The 20,576-nt window shown below is 38.5% G+C and overlaps 2 protein-coding genes across 2 annotated transcripts in view; one reads left to right on the plus strand and one right to left on the minus strand.

Moving 5' to 3' along the window:
* The window catches only part of LOC308634412 (ectonucleoside triphosphate diphosphohydrolase 1-like), a gene marked incomplete at both ends in the record, with an annotated part of 32,014 nt that extends 20,369 nt beyond the window's left edge, over positions 1-11,645 (minus strand). The window contains 3 exons of the mRNA XM_081268238.1: positions 489-603; positions 9,507-9,634; positions 11,531-11,645. Of these exons, the coding sequence (XP_081124364.1) occupies positions 489-603; positions 9,507-9,634; positions 11,531-11,645 (358 nt within the window). The remainder of the gene's footprint in view (positions 1-488; positions 604-9,506; positions 9,635-11,530) is intronic.
* A 215-nt stretch (positions 11,646-11,860) lies between these two features.
* CC2D2B (coiled-coil and C2 domain containing 2B) overlaps positions 11,861-20,576 on the plus strand; it is a gene marked incomplete at both ends in the record, with an annotated part of 107,876 nt that continues 99,160 nt past the window's right edge. Inside the window, one exon of the mRNA XM_081268240.1 lies at positions 11,861-11,990. Coding sequence (XP_081124366.1) covers positions 11,861-11,990 — 130 coding nt within the window. The remainder of the gene's footprint in view (positions 11,991-20,576) is intronic.

Raw genomic sequence — 20,576 nt, forward strand, 5'->3', positions numbered from 1 at the left:
AGAAGTCTAGCTGCGAGGAATCTGTCCAGCTTCAAGATACAGAATATCAGGGTACAGAACATTTTCTAGCCACCCAGTAGGATTCCTGATACCCTTTCTCAGTCATTTTTGCCTCTAGGGTAACCACTGTCTTGATTTCCATCACCATTGATGAGTTTTGAGCTGCAATCAGCAGGACTCAACATAGTGTGCTCCTCCTTTCTGTGTAACTTTACTCTAGCCTGCGTCTGTAAGGTACATTCAAACTGTGTGTATCCGTACTTCTTCCTTTTCCATTGTTGCAGAATATTTCATTATATGTACATACAGTACATTTATCCATTTGACTGTTGATGGATGTTGGGGTTGTTTCTCATTGGGGGATGTTGGCAGTATAGCTGCCAGGGACATTCTAGCACATAGCTTTTTGTGGAAATAAGCTCTCATTTTCTTTGGTATCTACCCAGGAGTAGACTGTCAAATGCCCATTTTGATCAGTTTGTACTCACTTTGGTTATATCCCTGAGCTGAATCAGGAGCAAAAAATGTCATGGAGATTAATGACATCTGCCATGGGCTTGGGTTGATAATATGGTGGCACATGCACTTTCCATGATCTCTATCCTAGAGAGAAACATGGAGGGAAGTATATGGGGAAGCAAAAGGAAGAGAAGCAAAGGAGGCACTTCTGAAATTGGAGCCAACCCTTGTCACACTTTGCTGCTTATTTCACTGAGGACCTCAAAGTGTGGTCTGCCATTTGAAAGCATTTAATTTAGCTCTCACCCCACCTCACCACTGCCATCCTCACATTGTCTTATCAAGTAGTAAGAACTTAAAAACCTCCAGGGAGAAACTAGGACAAGAATGAGACCTCCCCAGACCACTAGGAATAGCTAAAGATAGGGCCTCTTGAGTGACCAACTTCAATGCACTTCAGACCAGGAAGCAGTACTGGTGTGAGGACCCTTGAGCCTGTCACAGTGTTCCCTGCTTCTCGTGCACCACAGGGAGCCCCTCTAGGCACTAGCATTTTGCCCTCAGAAAATGAATTATAGACATACTTGGTTTGGGCAAGGGAAGCAAGCAGGCTGGACAGACTGCCCTGCAGCTAAGCTTGTTGTCAAAGGAATCCCAGAAATGGCTTTAACAGGCTTTGGGGGAGAAAGGGACACTGATCGACTCAGGTACAGGGCCTCTGGAACCGTGGGAAACTTCCCAGGGTGCAGAAGGAGGCTCCAGGGGTTACACAGTAGAAAATTCTGTTGTTTCCTATCTGGGTTCCTGAATTCTTCCTGTCAAAAATTTTTCCAACCACAAGGGCACATGATAAAAGGTATTGAGGCAGCAACAGCAAGCCACTTTTATCTGGAATCTGGACATTCTATTCCAACTTGAGACATGAGAGCCAAGTTCTACTAGAGCCAAAGGGGCCAGCTTTGCTTCTCTCAGCCCACTTCTCTAAGGCCCTACATAGTGAGGTGGTTGAGAAATGAAAGCATTTACTATATTTTGTTTGCAAACATTTGAGAAGGGGGCAGAGTGTATTTTTACTCAGGAGTTGAGGTCATTTCACCTTGTGTTTACAGCACACAGGAATGTTACCCTGTTAAGCTGCACCAAACTTCTCTTTTCTTCCTTCTGGAATCTTTTGCAGAATTAAAACATATATATATATATATACAAAAAAACTGGCATTTTTCTTGAGATAGCTAAAGCTTGCTTTTCTAGGAGCTCTCAGTTTGAGCATTTGGATAATATGCTTTTTGTGGCTACAGGGTTCACTTGTAGACCAGGTAGCCACCACTTTTGTTTTCTTTTCAACACCACAATATTTTTTCCAGGGCATGTTCCAGAAAGCATGAGGCCTCCAAGCAGCTCAGCATATAAAGCTTCCCAAAAGCTTAGGGAATGTTCTTGCTCTCTCCCTCTCCTACCTCATAAGCCTATTGTCTAGTAAATGTCTCAGAGAAGCCTATCAGTGAAGGAACCCAGTGTTCCTCTGTGGCTCACACTTAAAACATTTCTAAAAACCCCTGTGAGCATGTCCTTCATATCAAAGAAAAAAATCAAAGATTCAAGTGGTGACATTCCCTTATTATTCTTTCAATATTATTTTCTATTTTAAGAGTATTAAAAGTTAATCACCTAGAAAATGAACAAGAAAAAAATGACATTTATCATTCCATCTACATAGTTTTATTATTCCTAAATAATAATGTGTTAATTTTTCCTTCTAGTCTTTTTTTCAATGCATATTTTAATACAGTTGTAACCTTACTGTGCATATAACCTTATCCTAAGCTAATTTTGATCATGCACATGATTTTAGTGAGCATAACTGATCTTCATGAGCAATGTCTCATGAATAGAAGTGATGGTCTGGGAAGCAAAACCATAGAAATGACCTTTCCTGATAGATAGACACATCAACACCCTTGTAGCCTTGTGAAGACATGTAAATGTGGACAGCAACAGATACTGAGCACACTGAGACTGGAGGTCACATGGAGGTAGGGCAGATACTCTTTGCGATGGAAATTCTACTTGCACAAATATCATGGTTCCAGGCTTCTGTGTAATCTCCTCGTTTAATACCCACGGTTGTACTGGCCTGCTTATAGCTGTCTATGGGCCACACAATCTCTACTCCAGTGCCATTATGCAGAAAGCCCCTCACCTGAGATCCCCACCTTCTCTGATATCCTCTGATTAGGATCTACCATTCTTATTGGAATACTTCTCTTTTTCTTCTAAAGACAGGACTAAACACCTTAGTAATTATGTATCTATGTGGCTATTTGATTAATGTCTGTTTTTCCCATTGGATATAAACCTATACGGTAACAGGTCTACTGTTCAGTTCCATGATACAGCCATCATCCCGAGGCTACGTTCCATGGAGGTAGCTGTTGGGGGCCTCCAAGAAGAAGAGCTAAGTATACCTCTTAAAGCCTTGAGTAAGAAGGTATTGAAATGGCATCACATTCTCTGTGATGCATGTGGACTTACCTCTGCTGGGCAAGAGAGGTGAAGCTCTGGGATTAGGCGTCACTCAATGGGACTGGGCTGAATTTAGCAACATATATTTTATCAATCACCTTAATAATGTGGGACCTCCAATTCTCTAATTTCTTTTTCTCTACTCCTAATTATAGTCTTCAGAATTGCAAAATAAATTCTTTTTTTGCTTTTCTGAAGACAAAAAATTCCACACGTTATAAGTTTAACATCACTCGCTTTGTTCTATCTAATTCTTTACTTTTAACAAACCAATCCATAATATTCTGAAAAATTAAGCATGCTTGACTACTGAAGAGAAAGCCAAACCCACTAATTCTTAAAATTCACCCTGGGGTGTCCCTGTCCCTGTTCATGCACCATCTGCCACAACATGGGACTAAATCAGTCAGGGTCAATCCAGGTGAATTAGGCTGGCGCTACATAATCCCACGGACACAGAAAGTAGCTTTTTCTTGGGGCTTTGTGATGGCTCCTCTGCCCCAGCCCCCACAAGGGAGGCAAGAGAGGCAGGCAAAAGAGAGAGAGCACACCTGAGACCATCCTATTTATTGAAGGGAAGACATTTGAGAAAGTTCAACCCCAATAAGGCAAGGGATTGGGTTTCAGGGGGTGTAGCGCAGTTCCATCCAGTGACGCCCAATCTGAGAGCTGCACCTCTCTTGCCCAGCAGAGGTTAAGTCCACATGAATTGCAGCAGATGCAATGCAAGCTCAGTATCTCTCTACTAAGGCTTAAAGAAGTGTGCTTAGCTCTTGTTCATGGAGGCCCCCAACAGGTGGCAACTTTTAAGGAAGGCATGTGATTTCACATTGGCCAGTCTGTGTGCCAAAATGTGGGATGTTCATGCTAACGTGACAGTACACCAACTCCCAGTGTGCAGTGGGGAACAGGCAATTAAGGAGTAGATCCCCAGGTCCTGAGAAGGCACTAGGGTGACAGTGGGTGACCAGGATCTCTAGAGGGTCCTGAAGCAAGGGTCTGCTTCCCACACTGATACTCCCTGCTGCAAGGCAGGTCCGGTGCTCTTCACATCCAAGAAGGGAGCAGTTTTATCTACTCAAGATGTTCACTTTATCCACTGAGTTAATAAATTTTGGGAAGCCACCACCCAATTCAGATGTTTTGTAAATACAGGAGATAATTAGAAATTATTTTGAAAACTTGTACTCTGATAAAATAGAAAATACTGAATGCATTGACAAATATCTAGAGTCATATAATTTGCCCAAATTGAATCAGGATGATATACATAGTTTAAACAGATCAATTTCAAGTGATGATATAGAAGATGCCATCAGAAGTCTACCAACCAAGAAAAACCCAGGACCAGATGGAGACACAGCCGAGTTCTACAAGACCTTTAAAGAAGAACTAATACCAATAGTCTTCAATTTATTTCAGGAAATAGAAAAAGAGGGAGCACTTCCAAACTCATTCTATGAGGCCAATATCACCCTGATTGCAAAACCACGCAAAGACACATCAGAGAGAGAGAGAGAGAGAGAGAGAGAGAGAGAGAGAGAGAGAGAAAGGAAAAAAGAAAACTTCAGGCCAATATTTCTAATTAACATAGATGCAAAAATTCTCAATAAAATTGTGGCAAATCGAATACAAAAACATCAAAAAGATAGTACACCACAATCAAGTGGGGTTCATCCCAGGGATGCAACATATGGAAATCAATAAATGTATTTCATCACATCAATAGACTCAAAGATAAGATTCATATCATCATCTCAATAGATGCAGAAAAAGCATTTGACAAAATACAGCACCACTTCATGTTCAAAACACTAGAAAAACTAGGGATAACAGGAACATATCTCAACATCATAAAGGCTATCTATGCTAAGCCCCAGGCCAACATCATTCTAAATGGAGAAAAACTGAAGGCATTCCTCTAAAAATTGGAACAAGACAGGGATGCTCTCTCTCTTTCACCACTTCTATTTAACATAGTTCTTGAAACACTGGCCAGAGCAATTAGATGAAATAAATTAAAGGAATACACATAGGAAAAGAAGAACTCAAATTGGCTATTTGCTGATGATATGATTCTATACCTAGAAGATCCAAAAAGTTCCATCAGAAAACTTCTAGAACTAGTTAATGAATTCAGCAAAGTAGCAGGATATAAAATCAACACCCATAAATCAAATGCATTTCTGTATATCAATGACAAATCCTCAGAAAGGGAAATGAAGAAAACTACCCCATTTACAATAGCCTCAAAAAAATACTTGGGAATCAACAAAAGAGGTGAAAGATCTAAACAATGAAAATTATCAAACCCTAAACAAATCAAAGAAGACCCTAGAAGATGGAAAGATCTACCTTGTTCTTAGATAGGCAGAATTAATATTATCAAAATGACCATACTACCAAATAGCACTACGCAAATTTAATGTAATTCTGTTCAAAATCCCAATGACATTCCTCATAGAAATAGAAAAAGCATCATGAAACTCATCTGGAAAAATAAGAGACCCAGAATAGCTAAAGCAATCCTTAGCAGGAAGAGTGAAGCAGGTGGCATCACTATACCAGACCTTAAACTAAATTACAGAGCAATAGTAACAAAAACAGCATGGTATTGGCACCAAAACAGACTGGTAGACCAATGGTTCAGAATAGAGGACACAGAGACTAACCCACAAAATTTCAATTATCTTATATTAAACGAAGATGCCAAAAACATGTATTGGAGAAAAGACAGCTTCTTCAACAAATGGTGCTGGGTATACTGGAAATCTATATGCAACAAAATGAAATTAAACCCTTATCTCTCACCATGCACAAAACTCAACTCAAAGTGGATCAAGGACCTAGGAATAAAATCAGAGACCCTGCATCTAATAGAAGAAAAAGTAGGCCCTAATCTCCATCATGTGGGACTAGGCTCCAACTTTCTTAATAACACTCTTGTGGCACAAGAATTAAAATCAAGAATCAATAAATGGGATGGACTCAAACTAAAAAGTTTCTTCTCAGCAAAAGAAACAATCTTGTGAGGTGAATAGAGAGCCCACATCTTGGGAATGAGTTTGGAAGTACTCCCTCTTTTTCTATTTCAAATAGAGCACTAATCTCTAGGGTATATAAAGAACTCAAAAGGCTAAGCACCAAAAAAACCCACAAAAAACCCAATCAATAAACAGGCCAAAGACCTGAACAGACACTTCTCAGAAGATGATGTACAATCAGTCAACAAATATATGAAAAAATGTTCATCATCTCTAGCAATTAGAGCAATGCAAATAAAACTACTCTTAAGACTCACTCCAGTCAGAATGGCAGCTATTACGAATACAAACAACAATAAGTGTTGGCAAGGATGTGGGGAAATCCCACTGCTGGTGGGATTGGAAATTGGTGCAGCCAATATGGAAAGCAGTATGGAGATTTCTTGGAAAATTGGGAATGGAACCACCATTTGACCCAGCTGTTCCTTTCTTGGTCTATACCCAAAGGTCTTAAAAACAGCATACTACAGGGACACAGCCACATCAATGTTTATAGCAACACAATTCACAATAGCTAGAATGTGGAATCAACCTACTTGACATTCAGTAGATGAATGGATTTTTAAAATGTGGCATATATACACAATGGAATATTACTCAGCAATAAAAGAGAATAAAATCATGACATTTGCAGGTAAATGGATGGAGTTAGATAAGATAATGCTAAATGAAGTTAGCCAATCCCCCAAAAAACAAATGCTGAATGTTTTCTCTGATATAAAAAGGCTGACTCATAGTGGGGTAGGGAGGGGGAGCGTGGGAGGAATAGACAAACTGTAGATAGGGCAGAGAGGTGGAGGGGAAGGAAGGGGGTATAGGGTTAGAAATGATGGTGGAATGTGATGGACATCATTATCCAAAGTATATGTATGAAGACACGAATTAGTGAATACTTTGTATACAACCAGAGATATGACAAATTGTGCTGTATATGTGTAGTAAGAATTGTAATGTATTCTGCTATCATATATATAAGTAAAAAAATTACTTAAAAAATAAAGTATGTTGGAGGATGTACAGTCATTTTATGCAAATAATCCCCCATTTTATATAAAAGACTTGAGCATCTACAGATTTGGGAATCTATGAGGCAGTCTTGGAACTAATCCCTCAAAGATACTGAGAGACGATTGTACATTATTCCAATTAACCACCTAAAACGCTTTAGTAGCCATGATATCTGGGGATGATCCTGGTACTAGTTTACAAGTCACACAAAAAATGTTTCATTTTTTCCCTTACTTTAGATTTTATAAAATGTTTTCTCACACATCTTAATCATTCAACCTAGCTTTGAGTGGTTTCACAGATATTTCAAAGAGTTTACTCTAAAGTTGCAATGTCCAGTAGAACTTTCTGCAGTGATGGAACTATTCTGTCTGTATTGCCCAATTTTTTTTCTGCCTTTTATGTGGCAGAATTCATACTAAAATTAGTGTACAATCTCAACAGATAGTTAGTTTTCTTATATCAAACTCCATTTGTGTGAAATAAATCAGTGATGTTACATAGATTCATTTCAATGTCAGTGGCCGCTCTTCAAATACCCATACCTTTGACTGAAAGAATGCCAAAGCCCTTGTTCCATTTGCCAGGCCAACATAACAACACAGAAGCACAATGGACCTGAAGACCAGAGTGAATGAAGGAAAGTCATCCATGACCACAAGTATTCACTGGGAGCACAGAGCCCGAGTCTGTCATGGATTTTGCCTTCTGGGCAGTCCTTCTCTCCAGTGATGTAACACTGAACATGCAAAAAGGTCATATCAAGAATGCAGTCATGCTCTTTTGGAGCTGGTAAACAAATAGCAGAACCAAGATGTCATGAGCCTTCTACTGTGAGTGGAGTTTGCCAGGAGAACCAGCATCACTCAACATTAAAAGGCAAGAGAGCATGGACAGTGAGACAGCCTCGGCCTTCTGTCTGCACAAAGCAGCTGCTGCACTCAGCCTCACTGGGGCAAACTTGTGTGACAAAAGGACACCAATGTAACACCCACTCCTCTTCTTTATCGCAAGAGCTTTGGGTGGGAGGCATAAGTTTCAGAACCCTGGCATGTGCATTCATCCATCCAGCCTCACAGGTCATCACCTTAAATACCAGAGAATGTACTTCTGCACACACGTTCAAGGACCTCTGTAGTTAAGTCTACCTCTGGATATGCCATTGCCCATGTGCACATGTGTGCTTGTTAGCATGTTTGTACCAGCCTGACCTTTATAGATTTGTTTACTCTCACTTCAGTGCAAGTTTAAGGTGGTGTTATTTCCAATATAGATATAAATTTAGTACATGTTTTTAATGAACAGATTATAGCATACTTGTGAAATATTCACATCCAAAACTATACTTTGATTAATTGAAAAGGAAGCAGTAATGCAACACAGAACATTAATAATCCTAAGGATTTTAATGGCATTAACTAGCTCTTTAAATGCAGAAATTTTCCCAAGAATTCATTTCAAATGACTCTGCTTGACACATGCATCCATCCTCTGGCTCTTTTTTTTTTTTTATTGATTTTCCTGCTTCATATAACATTTGTTTTTTGGAGGGGAGGATACCAGGGATTGAACTCAGGGGCAATCAGCCACTGAGCCCCATCCCCAGCACTATTTTACATTTTACTTAGAGACAGGGCCTCACTGAGCTGCTAAGCACCTCACCATTTCTGAAGCTGGCTTTGAACACGTGATTCTCCTGCCTCAGCCTCCGGAGCCACTGGAATTACAGGCGTGCACCACCACACCTGGCTCCCTGTAACATTTTTGAACTTAAGAAATACATTTCTACAGTCTCTGACTTTGTACAGAGCTAATAATTTTTTTTATTTGATAATCATGATAAAAGCAGAGTAAAAAGAAGAGTGCAGTGTTGTGATTCACCCAAGATGAAACAATATGTGAAATGTAGAGCTAGTCGCTGATTTGATGGCCCAGACTTGCAATTCCAGAGTCTCAGGATGATGAGGCAGGAGGATCACAAGTTCAAGGCTAGCCTCAGCAACTTATCGAGGCCCTAAGCAACTTAGTGAGACCCTGTCTCAAAACAAAAAATAAAAAGGGCTGGAGATATGGCCTAGTCCTTCAGTCCCCCTGTGTTCAATCCCTGGTACCAAAAAAAAAAAAAAAAAATAGAGAGAGGTAGTACTAGACCATAGGATATGAGCATGGTACAACAAAGGTGTGGATGTGGATGAGCTTAATGAAGTAGTCATCTCTGTTGAAATGCTGACCTACTGAATGGCTGAACATTCATAAAGGCAGTTATCTTTCCACCACTAATTTATTCAAGGCATTTCCTCTTAAAGAATGAGCATCTGTTTCCATATTACTTCCCTAATCCAGTGGATTCTGACTTGTAATCGGGATGCTGAATCCTCAGTTCTTCCTGTATGCTCTAATTTATCCTCACACCCCACTTCCACACCCCACTCAGGGCCCTTCTCCATCTCCCCCCACACAGATTTGACTTGCCTTTACATTATGTGACAATGATTTGTTATGGGAAATCCCCACAGCGATCAAAGCTATCACGGATATGACACAGGAGAAGCCAAGGATGATCAGGATATTTCTACTGCAAAAGCTCTTTAAATTACAATCTAAAACCAAAATCAAAAGAGAAAATATTAATAAGAATAATGATTTTCCTCACTTTTCTGTCTGGTCTTTTGATGGCTATTTGAAATCACCAAAGATGTTAAAAAAAAAAAAAAAAAGAGCCTATCTTTATCCATAAGTAATGTGAAAAGTAACTGAGAAATAATTCAAGCAATTCAAAAAGTATGGTAAAGATTTGCCTGTATTATGACAGGGGTCAAGACTGAGTTAAATTGTTATGAAAAGGAGAATGGAAAAAACTAGGTCACTGATCAGATAAGGCACAGAAGAGGGGAGAGTCTCAAACTGGCAGTTTAATAGGTCATATGGGTCTATCAAAATACAAGTGACAAATAATGAAAAACAAGGATAGACCTTCGTTAAAAATTTACCACAAAATGTTTAATATCTTCATGATACCAACACACATAGTATCTTAAAACTTGTCCTTATTAATAAACAGCTTTGGAATGTTGACAGGTGGCAAATTTCAGACAAAAGCAACAAAAATTTGGCTCCACAGATCCGGTGCAACTGACTAGATTCAAATGGTTTCCAACTTCTCATGGGCCACACGCTGACTATAGAGAATAAAATGGTAAATGTGCATGAGCACTGGCGAATAAGACCAGAGAAGACCATGGTCCTTCCTGTGGTCGCACAGCCCAGTGATGGCACCAAGGCCAAAGATCAAAGGAACTGTCCTAATATGGCCTTGCCTTCCCCAACTCCTTGCTCAAAGTCCTCCAATGGTCTCTGCCACCTTCCTTCCTCTCCATTAGGGGGCACATGTTTATGTTGTTCTCACATGCTGGGGCTTTAAGATCCTTTCTCAGTTGCTTTATCACAGGCCTTTTAGACAGACCCACCTTCTACAGTGATATCTATCCATCTGCCTTACTCCCATCAGCCCTACATATCTGATCTTCTACTATGGAACATTCTGGGCACTCCCACCCTTCTACGTTCCCTTCCCAATCAAATCCATCCTTCGTGTGGCTATAGAAATCTTCTGTAATTGAGGGTCTTCCTGCGCAAGAACTTGTGATGGCTTTCTGCTGCTTTCTGTCTTTGACTATGATCAGAATGCCTGGCATAGGACCACCAGAATGTAATCTCCCTAAGGACAGGGATTTTTTTTTTTCTGGCTTGTTCATGGTTGTATCCCATGTTGAAGGAGTGCATTTTGGATTCTCAAGATTTTTTTTTTCAATATAAGATTTCCTTCACTTGGAATTTTATTCTCCTCAATCTGTACCAAGTCTTTTTTCTTGTCTCCTTTAACATCAAGCTCAATAGCAGTGTTCCCTTCTATGCCCCAGAAAGTTCAACTATTACAGTAGTCCTCTCTTCCTGTGCTACTTCTACATACTTAATGATGTGAACCACTTCAAGAGTTCTATAGTTGTTGAAGAGGGGCTTGAGCTTCATTTATTATTTGAACAATTATTTATTGAATGTATTATAGTAAGCATCAGACCTTCCCTAGACTCTGAGCTACAGCAGTGAACAAAACAGATAAATGTCACCATATTCATGGTGCTTATGTTCTAGTTTGGAGGGGAGCACAATAAATAAGATAAATAGAGAAAATGTATAGTCTTAACAATCACAAGTGCTAAGGAAGGGAAAAAGCAAGGAAGATTAAGAAGGATAGGGTGATTGGAAAGGCCTCTGAGAAGGTGATCTTGAGTAAGAGTCAAAGGAGTAGAGGTAAGTGCATTTAAGGGCACTGGAATTGCACATGCAAAGACCTGAGGTAGGACAGAGCCTGGGTAGAAGGCCAGTACGGCTAGAAGGGTAAAGAGAGGGAGAATGATGGTGAGAGGGTAATGGGCCTTGCTCACAGGGCCCTGGTAGCCCCAGAGCGGACTCGGCCTTACTCTAATTGATATTACTTTTTCTAGAGAAGTTTGTATAATCTATGTTGAGCACTTTAATGATAAACAGGTAACCACACCATGGGCTACTGAAGTCACTGGAGAGCGATAATACAGCCTTGTAGGGCACCATACCCCTGCTTCTTGTGGTGATGAGGTGCTGGAGCTAGTCCCAATGAGCTCAGGTCATAGGATGACCACACAGCCAGTAGACAGAGTCTGGCTTTGTCATAGCAGAGTTTGTGCTAAAACCAGGGCCAGGGAGACACATCCAGGAGGAGTAAACACCATCACATGGGACAATCATCTCAATACCTTCTGAAGTTTCTTGTGGTTCATTATTGGGGAATGAATCCCGAAGGGACATTATCAGGAAAAGTCACCAAATTAATAGTTGCCAGGATCCATCAGCAGAAAGCCCACTCCAACTGGGGAATGGTTCCAGCTATAGCAGAGTCCAAACAAGCTTATCTCTTGGGTAAGTGTATATTTCCTCATGTGGAAGAAGAGAACCATAATAGAATCTACTGCATTGGGTTGCTATGTAAGACTCAGTGAGCTAACAGTACTTAAAGAGCTCCTACTGTATTCCTGATTCTATTCTTAACACTTTAAATAATAGTATATCTACCTCACAAGATGATGGTGAAAGTTAAGTGAGTTTAACCCTAGCAATAATCCTTGGGGGATTATTAACCAATCTAACTCACTTCAAGCCTATGAGGTAGAGGTATGATTACTTATTTTTATTTTTTGTAGTTGTAGATGGACAGAATGCCATTTATTTATTTATTCATTTTGATGCGGCGCTAAGGCTAGAACCCAGTGGCCCACTCATGCCAGGCAAGTGCTGTGCCTCTGAGCTACAGCCCCAGTCCAAGGTATGATTATTATCAGCTGCAAACATCTGTATCAGATTCCTAGAGCTGACTCAAAAATTACCACAAACAGGTGGCTTCAACAGCAGAGCTATATTCTCACAATTTTGGGAGCCAGGGTGCAAAGCCAAGGTGTCTCCAGGACATTGCTTCCTCTGGAGGCTCTGGAGGCTCCTTTTCTTGTCTTTTCAAGCTTCTGGGGACTCTTGGCATTCCTTAGCTTTTGGCCGCCTCACGGCAATGCCTCACTGCAATCTCTGCCTCGTTCTTCACATGGCCTTCCCCCTTGTGTCCCATTTCCTTCTCTTTTCAAAGAGCCTGTACTAATTTACAATCCCACGAACAGTTGTAAAAGTGTTCCTTTTTGTCTATATTCTGAACATCCAGCATTTATTATTATTTGTATTCTTTTAAAAAAAAAAAAGTTGTAAATGGACACGATACCTTTATTTTGTTTATTTTTACGTGGTCCTGAGGCTAACCCAGTGCCTCACACATGCTAAGGGGACCACTGAGCCACAACTCCAGCCCCTTCTTTGTATTCCTGATGGCTGCCATTCTGAGTGGTGTGAGATGAAATCTCAGTATAGTTTCGATTTGCATTTCCCTAATTGCAAATGGTGTTATGGTAAATACTAGCCATTTGCATTTCTTCTTTTGAGAAGTATCCATTCAATTCATTTGCTCATTTATTTGTTGGGTTATTTCATTTCTTGTGTAAAGTTTTTTGAGTACTTTATATATTCTAGATACTAAGCCTCTGATAGAAGAGTAGCTCGCAAAGATTTTCTCACATTCTGTGGGTCCTCACTTCATGTTCTTAATGATTTCCTTTGCTGTGCAGAAGCTTTTTAAGATGTTGTTCCATTTAATGACTCTTGGCTTTATCTCCTGAGCTTTAGGGTTCCTATTGAGAAAGTTATTGCCTCTGACTATATGCTGAGTGTTGACCCTATGTTTTCTTCCAGTAATTGAATGTTTCTAATCTAATTTCTAGGTATTTGATCCGTTTTGAGTTGATTTTTGTTCAGGGTGCAAGATAAGAGTCTAGTTTCATTCTTCTACATATGGATAAACAGTTTTTCCAGCAACATTTGTTTAAAAGGCTACCTTTTTTTCCAGTGTAAGTTTTTGGCACCTTTGTCAAGGATCAGATGATTGTAGATGTGTGGGTTTGTCTCTGTGTCTTGTATTCTGTACCATTGGTCTATGGGTCTGTTGGAATGCTAGTACCATGCATTTTTTGTTACTATATCTCTGTAGTATAATTTGAAGTCAGGTATTGTAATACCCCATCATTGTTTTTCTGGCTTAAAATTGCTTTGGCTGTTCTGGGTCTTATATTAATCCAAATGAATTTTAGGACTATTTTTTTTTTCTAGCTCTGTGAAGAATGACAAGGAGTGCACTGAATCTGTATATTGCTCTTGGTATTATTGCCATTTTAACAGTATTAACTCTGACTATATATATGAGCCTTCTTCAAAGATCTATAATTTTCATTGCAGAGGTCTTTTACCTTCTTGGTTAGGTTTGTTTCTGGGTATTTTTTAAGGCTATGTGAATGGGATTGTGGTTCTGTATTTTTTTCTCAGTAGATCCATTGTTAGCATATAGGAAAGCTACTGAATTTTTTATGTTGATTTTGTAACCTGTTACTTTCCTGAATTTCTTTATTAGCTCAAGTAGATTTTTGTATCTTCTAAGTGTAGGATGATATCATCTGCAAACAGAGATTTGACTTCTTCCTTTCCTATTTTTTATTCCTTCTATTTCATTCTCTTGCCTAATTGCTCAGGTTAGAATATCTAGCACTATATTAAACAGGAGTTATGAGGGTGAACAACCTTGCTTCTTTCAGATTTTAAAGAAAATGCTCTCAGCTTTTCTCCATTTACCACGAGGCTGGCTTTGGGGTTTTTATATATAGCCTTTATGATGTTGAGATAGGTTCCTTCTCTCCATGCATTCTTCAGTGTTTTTTCCATGAATGGGTGATGAATTTTGTCAAAGACCTTCTCTAGATCTATTGAAATTAGTAACTGATTTTTGTTCTGAATTCTATTTATGTGATGAATTATATCTATTGAACTGTGTATATTAAACCATCCTTGTATATCTGAAATGAAATGAACTTGGTTGTGTTATACAATCTTATTATGTTGTTGAACCTGATTTGCTAATATTTATTAAGTAATTTTTCATCTAAGTACATCAGGGATATTGGTCTGTAGTTTTCTTTCTCAAAGTGTCCTTATCTGGTTTTGGTATGAATGTGATATTGTCTTCATAGAATGGCTTTGGAAGCATTCCATCCCTTTCTATGTCATGGAATAATTTTAAGAGGATTAGCATTAGTTCTTCTTTAAAGGTCTGATAGAATCCATCTGGTTCTAGGATTTTCTTTGTTAGAAGGCATTTTATTACTGCTTATATCTCATTACAAGTTATTGGTCTGTTTAGGTTTTCTGTGCCTCAATTCAGTTTTCACAGATCATGTTTGTCTAGAAATGTATGCATTGCTTCTAGGTGCTCCAATTTATTGGAGTGTAAGTTTCCAAAATAGTGCTTCATGAAATGATCTGGGTTTGTGAGATGTATGATGATTTCTCCTTTTTCATCTCTAATTTTAATAATTTTGTTTCCTCTCTTTTTTCTTTTGGTTAGTTTGCTAAGGGTTTATCAATCTTGCTTATCTTAAAAAAAACACCTCTTTGTTCTATTGATACTTTGTATTTTTTTTCTCAAATTTATTGATTTCAATTCTTAATTATTTCCTTCCTTTTACTGGTTTTGTAATTGCTTTCTTCTTCATTTTTAGAGGCCTTGATATTGCATTATTTATTTGTTTACTTGGGGTCCTTCTGATATTCTTATTTTCTCATAGCTATAAACTTTCTTCTTAGGACTGTCTGGTATGCTGTATTCTCATTCTCATTTGAGTCTAAGAATTTTTAATTTCTCTCTTATTTCTTCTGTCACCCATTCATCATTCAAAAGAGTACTGTTCAGTCTCCATGTGGTTATGTATTTTCTGTGAGGTTTTGTGTTGATTTCTAGTCTTGTCAATTATACTCTGATAATATGCAAGGAATTGTATCATTTTTTTGTATTGGCTAAGAGTTGGTTTGTGTCTTAAAATATGGTCTGTTTTGGAGAAGGTTTCATGAGCTGCTGAGAAGAATGTGTATTAAGTTGTTGTTGGATGAAATATTCTAGAGATGTATGTTAAGTCCATTTGATTTATAATATTTTTCAGGATCACAGAATCTTTACTGAGTTTATGTCTGGATGGGCTATCTATTGGTGAGAGAGGTGTGTTGAAATCATCCAATATTACTGCATGTGGATCTACCTGATGCTTTAATTTGAGTAGTGTCTCTTATATAAATAGTTGTACCCCCATTTGGGGCATAAACATTCATTATTGTTATATCTTCTTGTTGGATTGTTTCCTTTACCAATATGAGGTGACATTCTTGTCTCTTCTGATTAGTTTTGGTTTGAAGTTTGCCTATTCAGATTTGAGAGTAGCTACTCTTGGTAGTTTGGGGGCTCTATTTGCATGGTATATCAATTTCTATCCTTTCACTTTTAGCATGGGGCTATCTTTGCCTATAAGATGCGTCTTACAAACAACATATAGTTGCATCTTGTTTTTAATCCATTCTGCCAGCCTATGTTCTTTCATTGGAGAGTTGAGTCCATTCACATTCAATGTTTTTATAGAGAGATGTGTGTTATTTCATGCCATTGTGATTTATTTATCATGTTTAATTTGGAACTGTTTCTTATTTGCTTAGCTATTCTTCCAATAAGATTTATTCATTTGTGAGCTCTGGGTTCTATTATTATTTGTTAATTTCTTCTGTGTGGAGCATTTCTTTAAGAAAGATCTTTAGTGCCAATTTAGTCGTCATGAATTCTTTCAGTTTTTGCTAACTTTGGAAGTGTTTTATTTTATTGTGGACTTTGAAGGATAGCTTTTCTGGATATAGCAGTCTAGGTTAATAGTTATTTTCTCAGAGGCCTTGGAACACAATCATTTGAAGCCCTCCTGGCTTGTAGGTTTATGCTGAGAAGTCCCAAGTGATTCTGATTGGCTTCCTGTAAATGTGATAGCATTTTTGTCTTGAGGCTTTTAAAATTTTATCCTTATTCTGTGTGCTAGACATTTTAATTATAATATGTTGTGAAGATGTTCTTTTTTTGCATTTTAAAAGTTTTTTGTTTTAATTAGTTATACATGACAGTAGAATTCACTTATGTACTTTGATATATCATACATAGATGGGATATAATTTCTCATTTTTCTGAGTGTTCATGTTGTAGAGTTATATTAGTCATGTAATCACATATATACATAAAGTAATAATGTCTGTTTCATTCTACTATCCTTCCCATCCCCACATCCCCTCCCCTCACCTCCCTTCACTTCTCTCTACCTAATGAAGGTAACTCTATTCTTCTCTAGTGCCCCCCCACCAGCTTATTGTAAATTAGCAATTGCATATTAAAGAAAACATTTGACCTTTGATTTTGGAGGATTGGCTTATTTCTCTTAGCATGATATTCTCCAACTTCATCCATTTACTGGCAAATGCTGTAATTTCATTATTGTTTAAAGCTGAGGAATATTCTGTTGAATATATATACCACATTTTCTTTATCCATTCATCTATTGATGGACACCCAGGTTGGTTCCATAGTTTAGCTATTGTGAATTGAGCTGCTATAAACAGTGATGTGGCAAGAAAAGGTTCTTTATGATCTTTCAAATTTCTGCATGTTTCTTGTATCTGGATGTTCTTCTCACTCTGAAGGTTTGGAAATTTTTCTGCTATATCCATTCCCTTAGCCTGCATCTCACAACCCTCCTCAACTCCAATGATTCTTAAATTTGTTCTTTTCATGTTTTCCCAGAGTTCTTGTATATTGTGATTGTAAGAACTTATTTTCTTTTCTTTAATGCTGTCTGAATGTTCAAGCCTAGGCAAACAACTGGTGTCAACTATGTTATCCTCAGCTGTAATAATTGCAACAGCATTAATGGTGGTGCAGAAGTTATATAAATCAATTAGTTCTAAAAGATGGTAAGAATATAGTTAAGAGAAAAGAAAATGTTATAGGAAGGCAAAGAAGAGTTTACAATTTCAAAAGGTGAACAGAGAGAATTTGGAATAGATGTAACAGGTGATGGTTATAAGGAAGGAGGAGAAAAAATAGAAGTAATAAAGTAGAGGGAGAGAGAAAGAGAGAAGAGCAGCATTTGGTAGGAGGACATGAAAAGAGAGAGAAACAAAACAATAAAAAACAAATCCAAAATATACAAACCAAACACTTTCACTCTCAATAGACAAGACAAGGAAAAAATAACCATATTTTTCAAATGCTAAAAATGTGAAAAAAACACACAAATATGTGTATGTATATTGGTCCAGAAACAACCAACCAGCACAGCAAATACACACACACACACACACACACACACACACACACACACGCACACACACAGATTAATTATGAAAAATGAAGACATCATCTCCACTGAGGTGGTCAAAATAGTTGACAAGAATACATGGACCTTGTCTATGCCTGCCTGTCTTTTTTCTTGAGTTATGTACTGAGGGCGAAAGCAAGGGCTGGGGATTTCTCCTTTTTGTTTTGCTCTCTAAGCTGACAGTTGTAGTGACCTAAGCCAGAAGCTGGTTCAAATAAGTCTCAGCTTCCCATCTCATCAGTGTGAGTTAGAATGGAATGGGAAGTACTGTCAGGCGGAGTTTTCTCTGCAAAGAGCAGATAGATGCACTACTGGATTGGCACCTCTGTGGAGTTCTATAATGGAATTTCTTGCATTTGGGGCTTAGGTCTAATCAGGCCTGAGAGGCTTTTGTTGGGTGGTGTCTGCTCTGGAGAGATTAGATCAACACACCTCTAGGGCCTGGCAGTTGCCAATTTTTGCTGGGAGTCTGGATCTCAGGAACCTCCCAAGAATTCCACTCATGGGGCTGGGAAGGCAATCCTCTACCCCTTTTGCTGCCCGTGAACACAGTAGATTTTGTCCCTGAGTGTATTCACACCTGCCTGTTCAGATTTCCCATTTGCTTCAACTGGTCACAGAAGCTGTCAAACTTAATGGAAAATCGAGTTGCTCTCCATTTCATATTCCCAACTTGAATCACCCTGAGTAAAATCTTCTCTGTGCCTGTTTCACTCCTTTTCTTCTGGATATACCCTAGGCTACAAAGCAAGCATTTTCCAGGACAGTGTGGAAGTGTTTGTTCTGATTTTCTGGTCCACATCAGCAGCTGCAGCGCGGCCATTTCAAGATGGCTCCACCTTACCTCTCTGCTGCTAGTTGAGAAACATGAAGCACCTTTCAAACTCCAGTGCACTGTGCAACCTCTGCGTCTGCCAAGTTCAAGCTGCTTTTCTGATCTCAGGTTTTTCTATAGTAAATCTTTTTGTTGTGTTTCTGTGTTATCCCTCTTTCTGTGTTAGACTTGCGCTGCCACTACTGCAACCAGCTTGGCTCCAATGTGTCTTTCTTCTTTGTTTAATGTACCCAGATTTCTAATTCTCTAACCCACTCTGACTATCTAGTATTGAGTTCTAGTGAGATCTCTCTTTCACCCACATCACTGAGAAGCAGTACACCCGCTGCTTAAGTCTTGGGCCATGGAACATCTAGGAATACAGCCTTCCTTTCACCTACCGTCTTGAATCCCAGTTCTTGAGCTCTGGAAGAAAAGATTTCACATGAGACCCAGAAGCAGTGCATTGTTTGACCAAGGAAGTTTATTAAGCAAAAGGTGAATGTACACTCCCAAGATAGGAAAGTAGGAGCATCCCCTCTTCCTTGATTTGGGTTCAGTCTGTCTTTACATCCCAATATTGTCTTAGTTTTGTTCCTTCCTTTTTCCTACCACACATGATTGGCATACATGGTTGACAGGCAATATCATATAACTCCAATAAAAAGGTACATGTGCTGTCCCAGCATCCCCTAAGAAAACCAACAAAGTGGGTGGGAACAAAATTGCAATGCATAATAATATGTCAAACCTTACCTTAGGACATATTTCAATTTGGTGTGTGTGCACCTGGGCACCAGTTAGGATCAGTTTGACTGAACAAGTGTGCTACTTCCAGACAAAACCTACAGTTCTGACTAGAACAGGGCATAGGATTCTTGTTACCTGGTCTTGGGACCCCTCCTCTTTGTCCACCCCCTTTCCCTCTTCTTTCCTATTACCTTGCTCATGTCTGTGTTACCTATCTAACAAATTGACCTCATGTGCTTCCTTATCTAGTCTACTAAGAAGGATATAACATCACCAACCTATGTCACTAATGTTTAATCTAATCCAACCAAGGAAACAACAAAGTCAAACTGGGGTGACATATGTAACAAGGTGATTATACTAGGGCATCAGCAAATTTCTTAAAAAGGCCAGATAGTAAATATTTTAGGTTTCAGGTAAACATGATCACTGTTACAAATTTTTGACTCTGTCATTATGGCACAAGAGGAGCCTTACACGATAGGTACATTAAGGAGTATGCCTGTGTTCTAATAAAACTTTATTTATAGAAATAGGTGGTCAGTCTACAGAATGTAATTTGACAATGGCTGGCCTAACCTCTTAACAAATGATGTTGTTAAAGACCAAAAATAGACTATTCTAGATGGAGAATAGTAAAGATACATGACAACTAAAATATATGTATGACCCTTATTGGAGCATGGATCAAAATCCAAACCAATTACAACATTGGGAAATTTGAATATAGGTATTTTAGTCAGCTTTTTTGCTGCCACGACTAAAGGATCTGACCAGAACAATTTTAGAGGAGGAAAAGTTTATTTGAGGGCAGATAGTTTCAGAGGTCTCAGTCCATAGAAGTCCAGCACCAGATATATGTACTTTATATATATATATATATATATATATATATATATATATATATATATATACACACACACACACACACACACACATATAAATATATATACACATCTACATATCTACATAAAATATATACAAAATATGCATACATATATAATATTAATGCTCTGTCAACCAAAAGTCCTTTGTGTTCTTCCTTCTCTAAACTGACATTTGCATTAATGGATCATAAAATTCAGCAAGCTATTATATGTTCTTAATCTCTAATATTTTTAT

This window comes from Spermophilus citellus (genome assembly GCF_964194105.1).
Source record: "Spermophilus citellus genome assembly, chromosome: 15".
In the NCBI taxonomy this organism is placed as follows: Eukaryota; Metazoa; Chordata; class Mammalia; order Rodentia; family Sciuridae; genus Spermophilus; species Spermophilus citellus.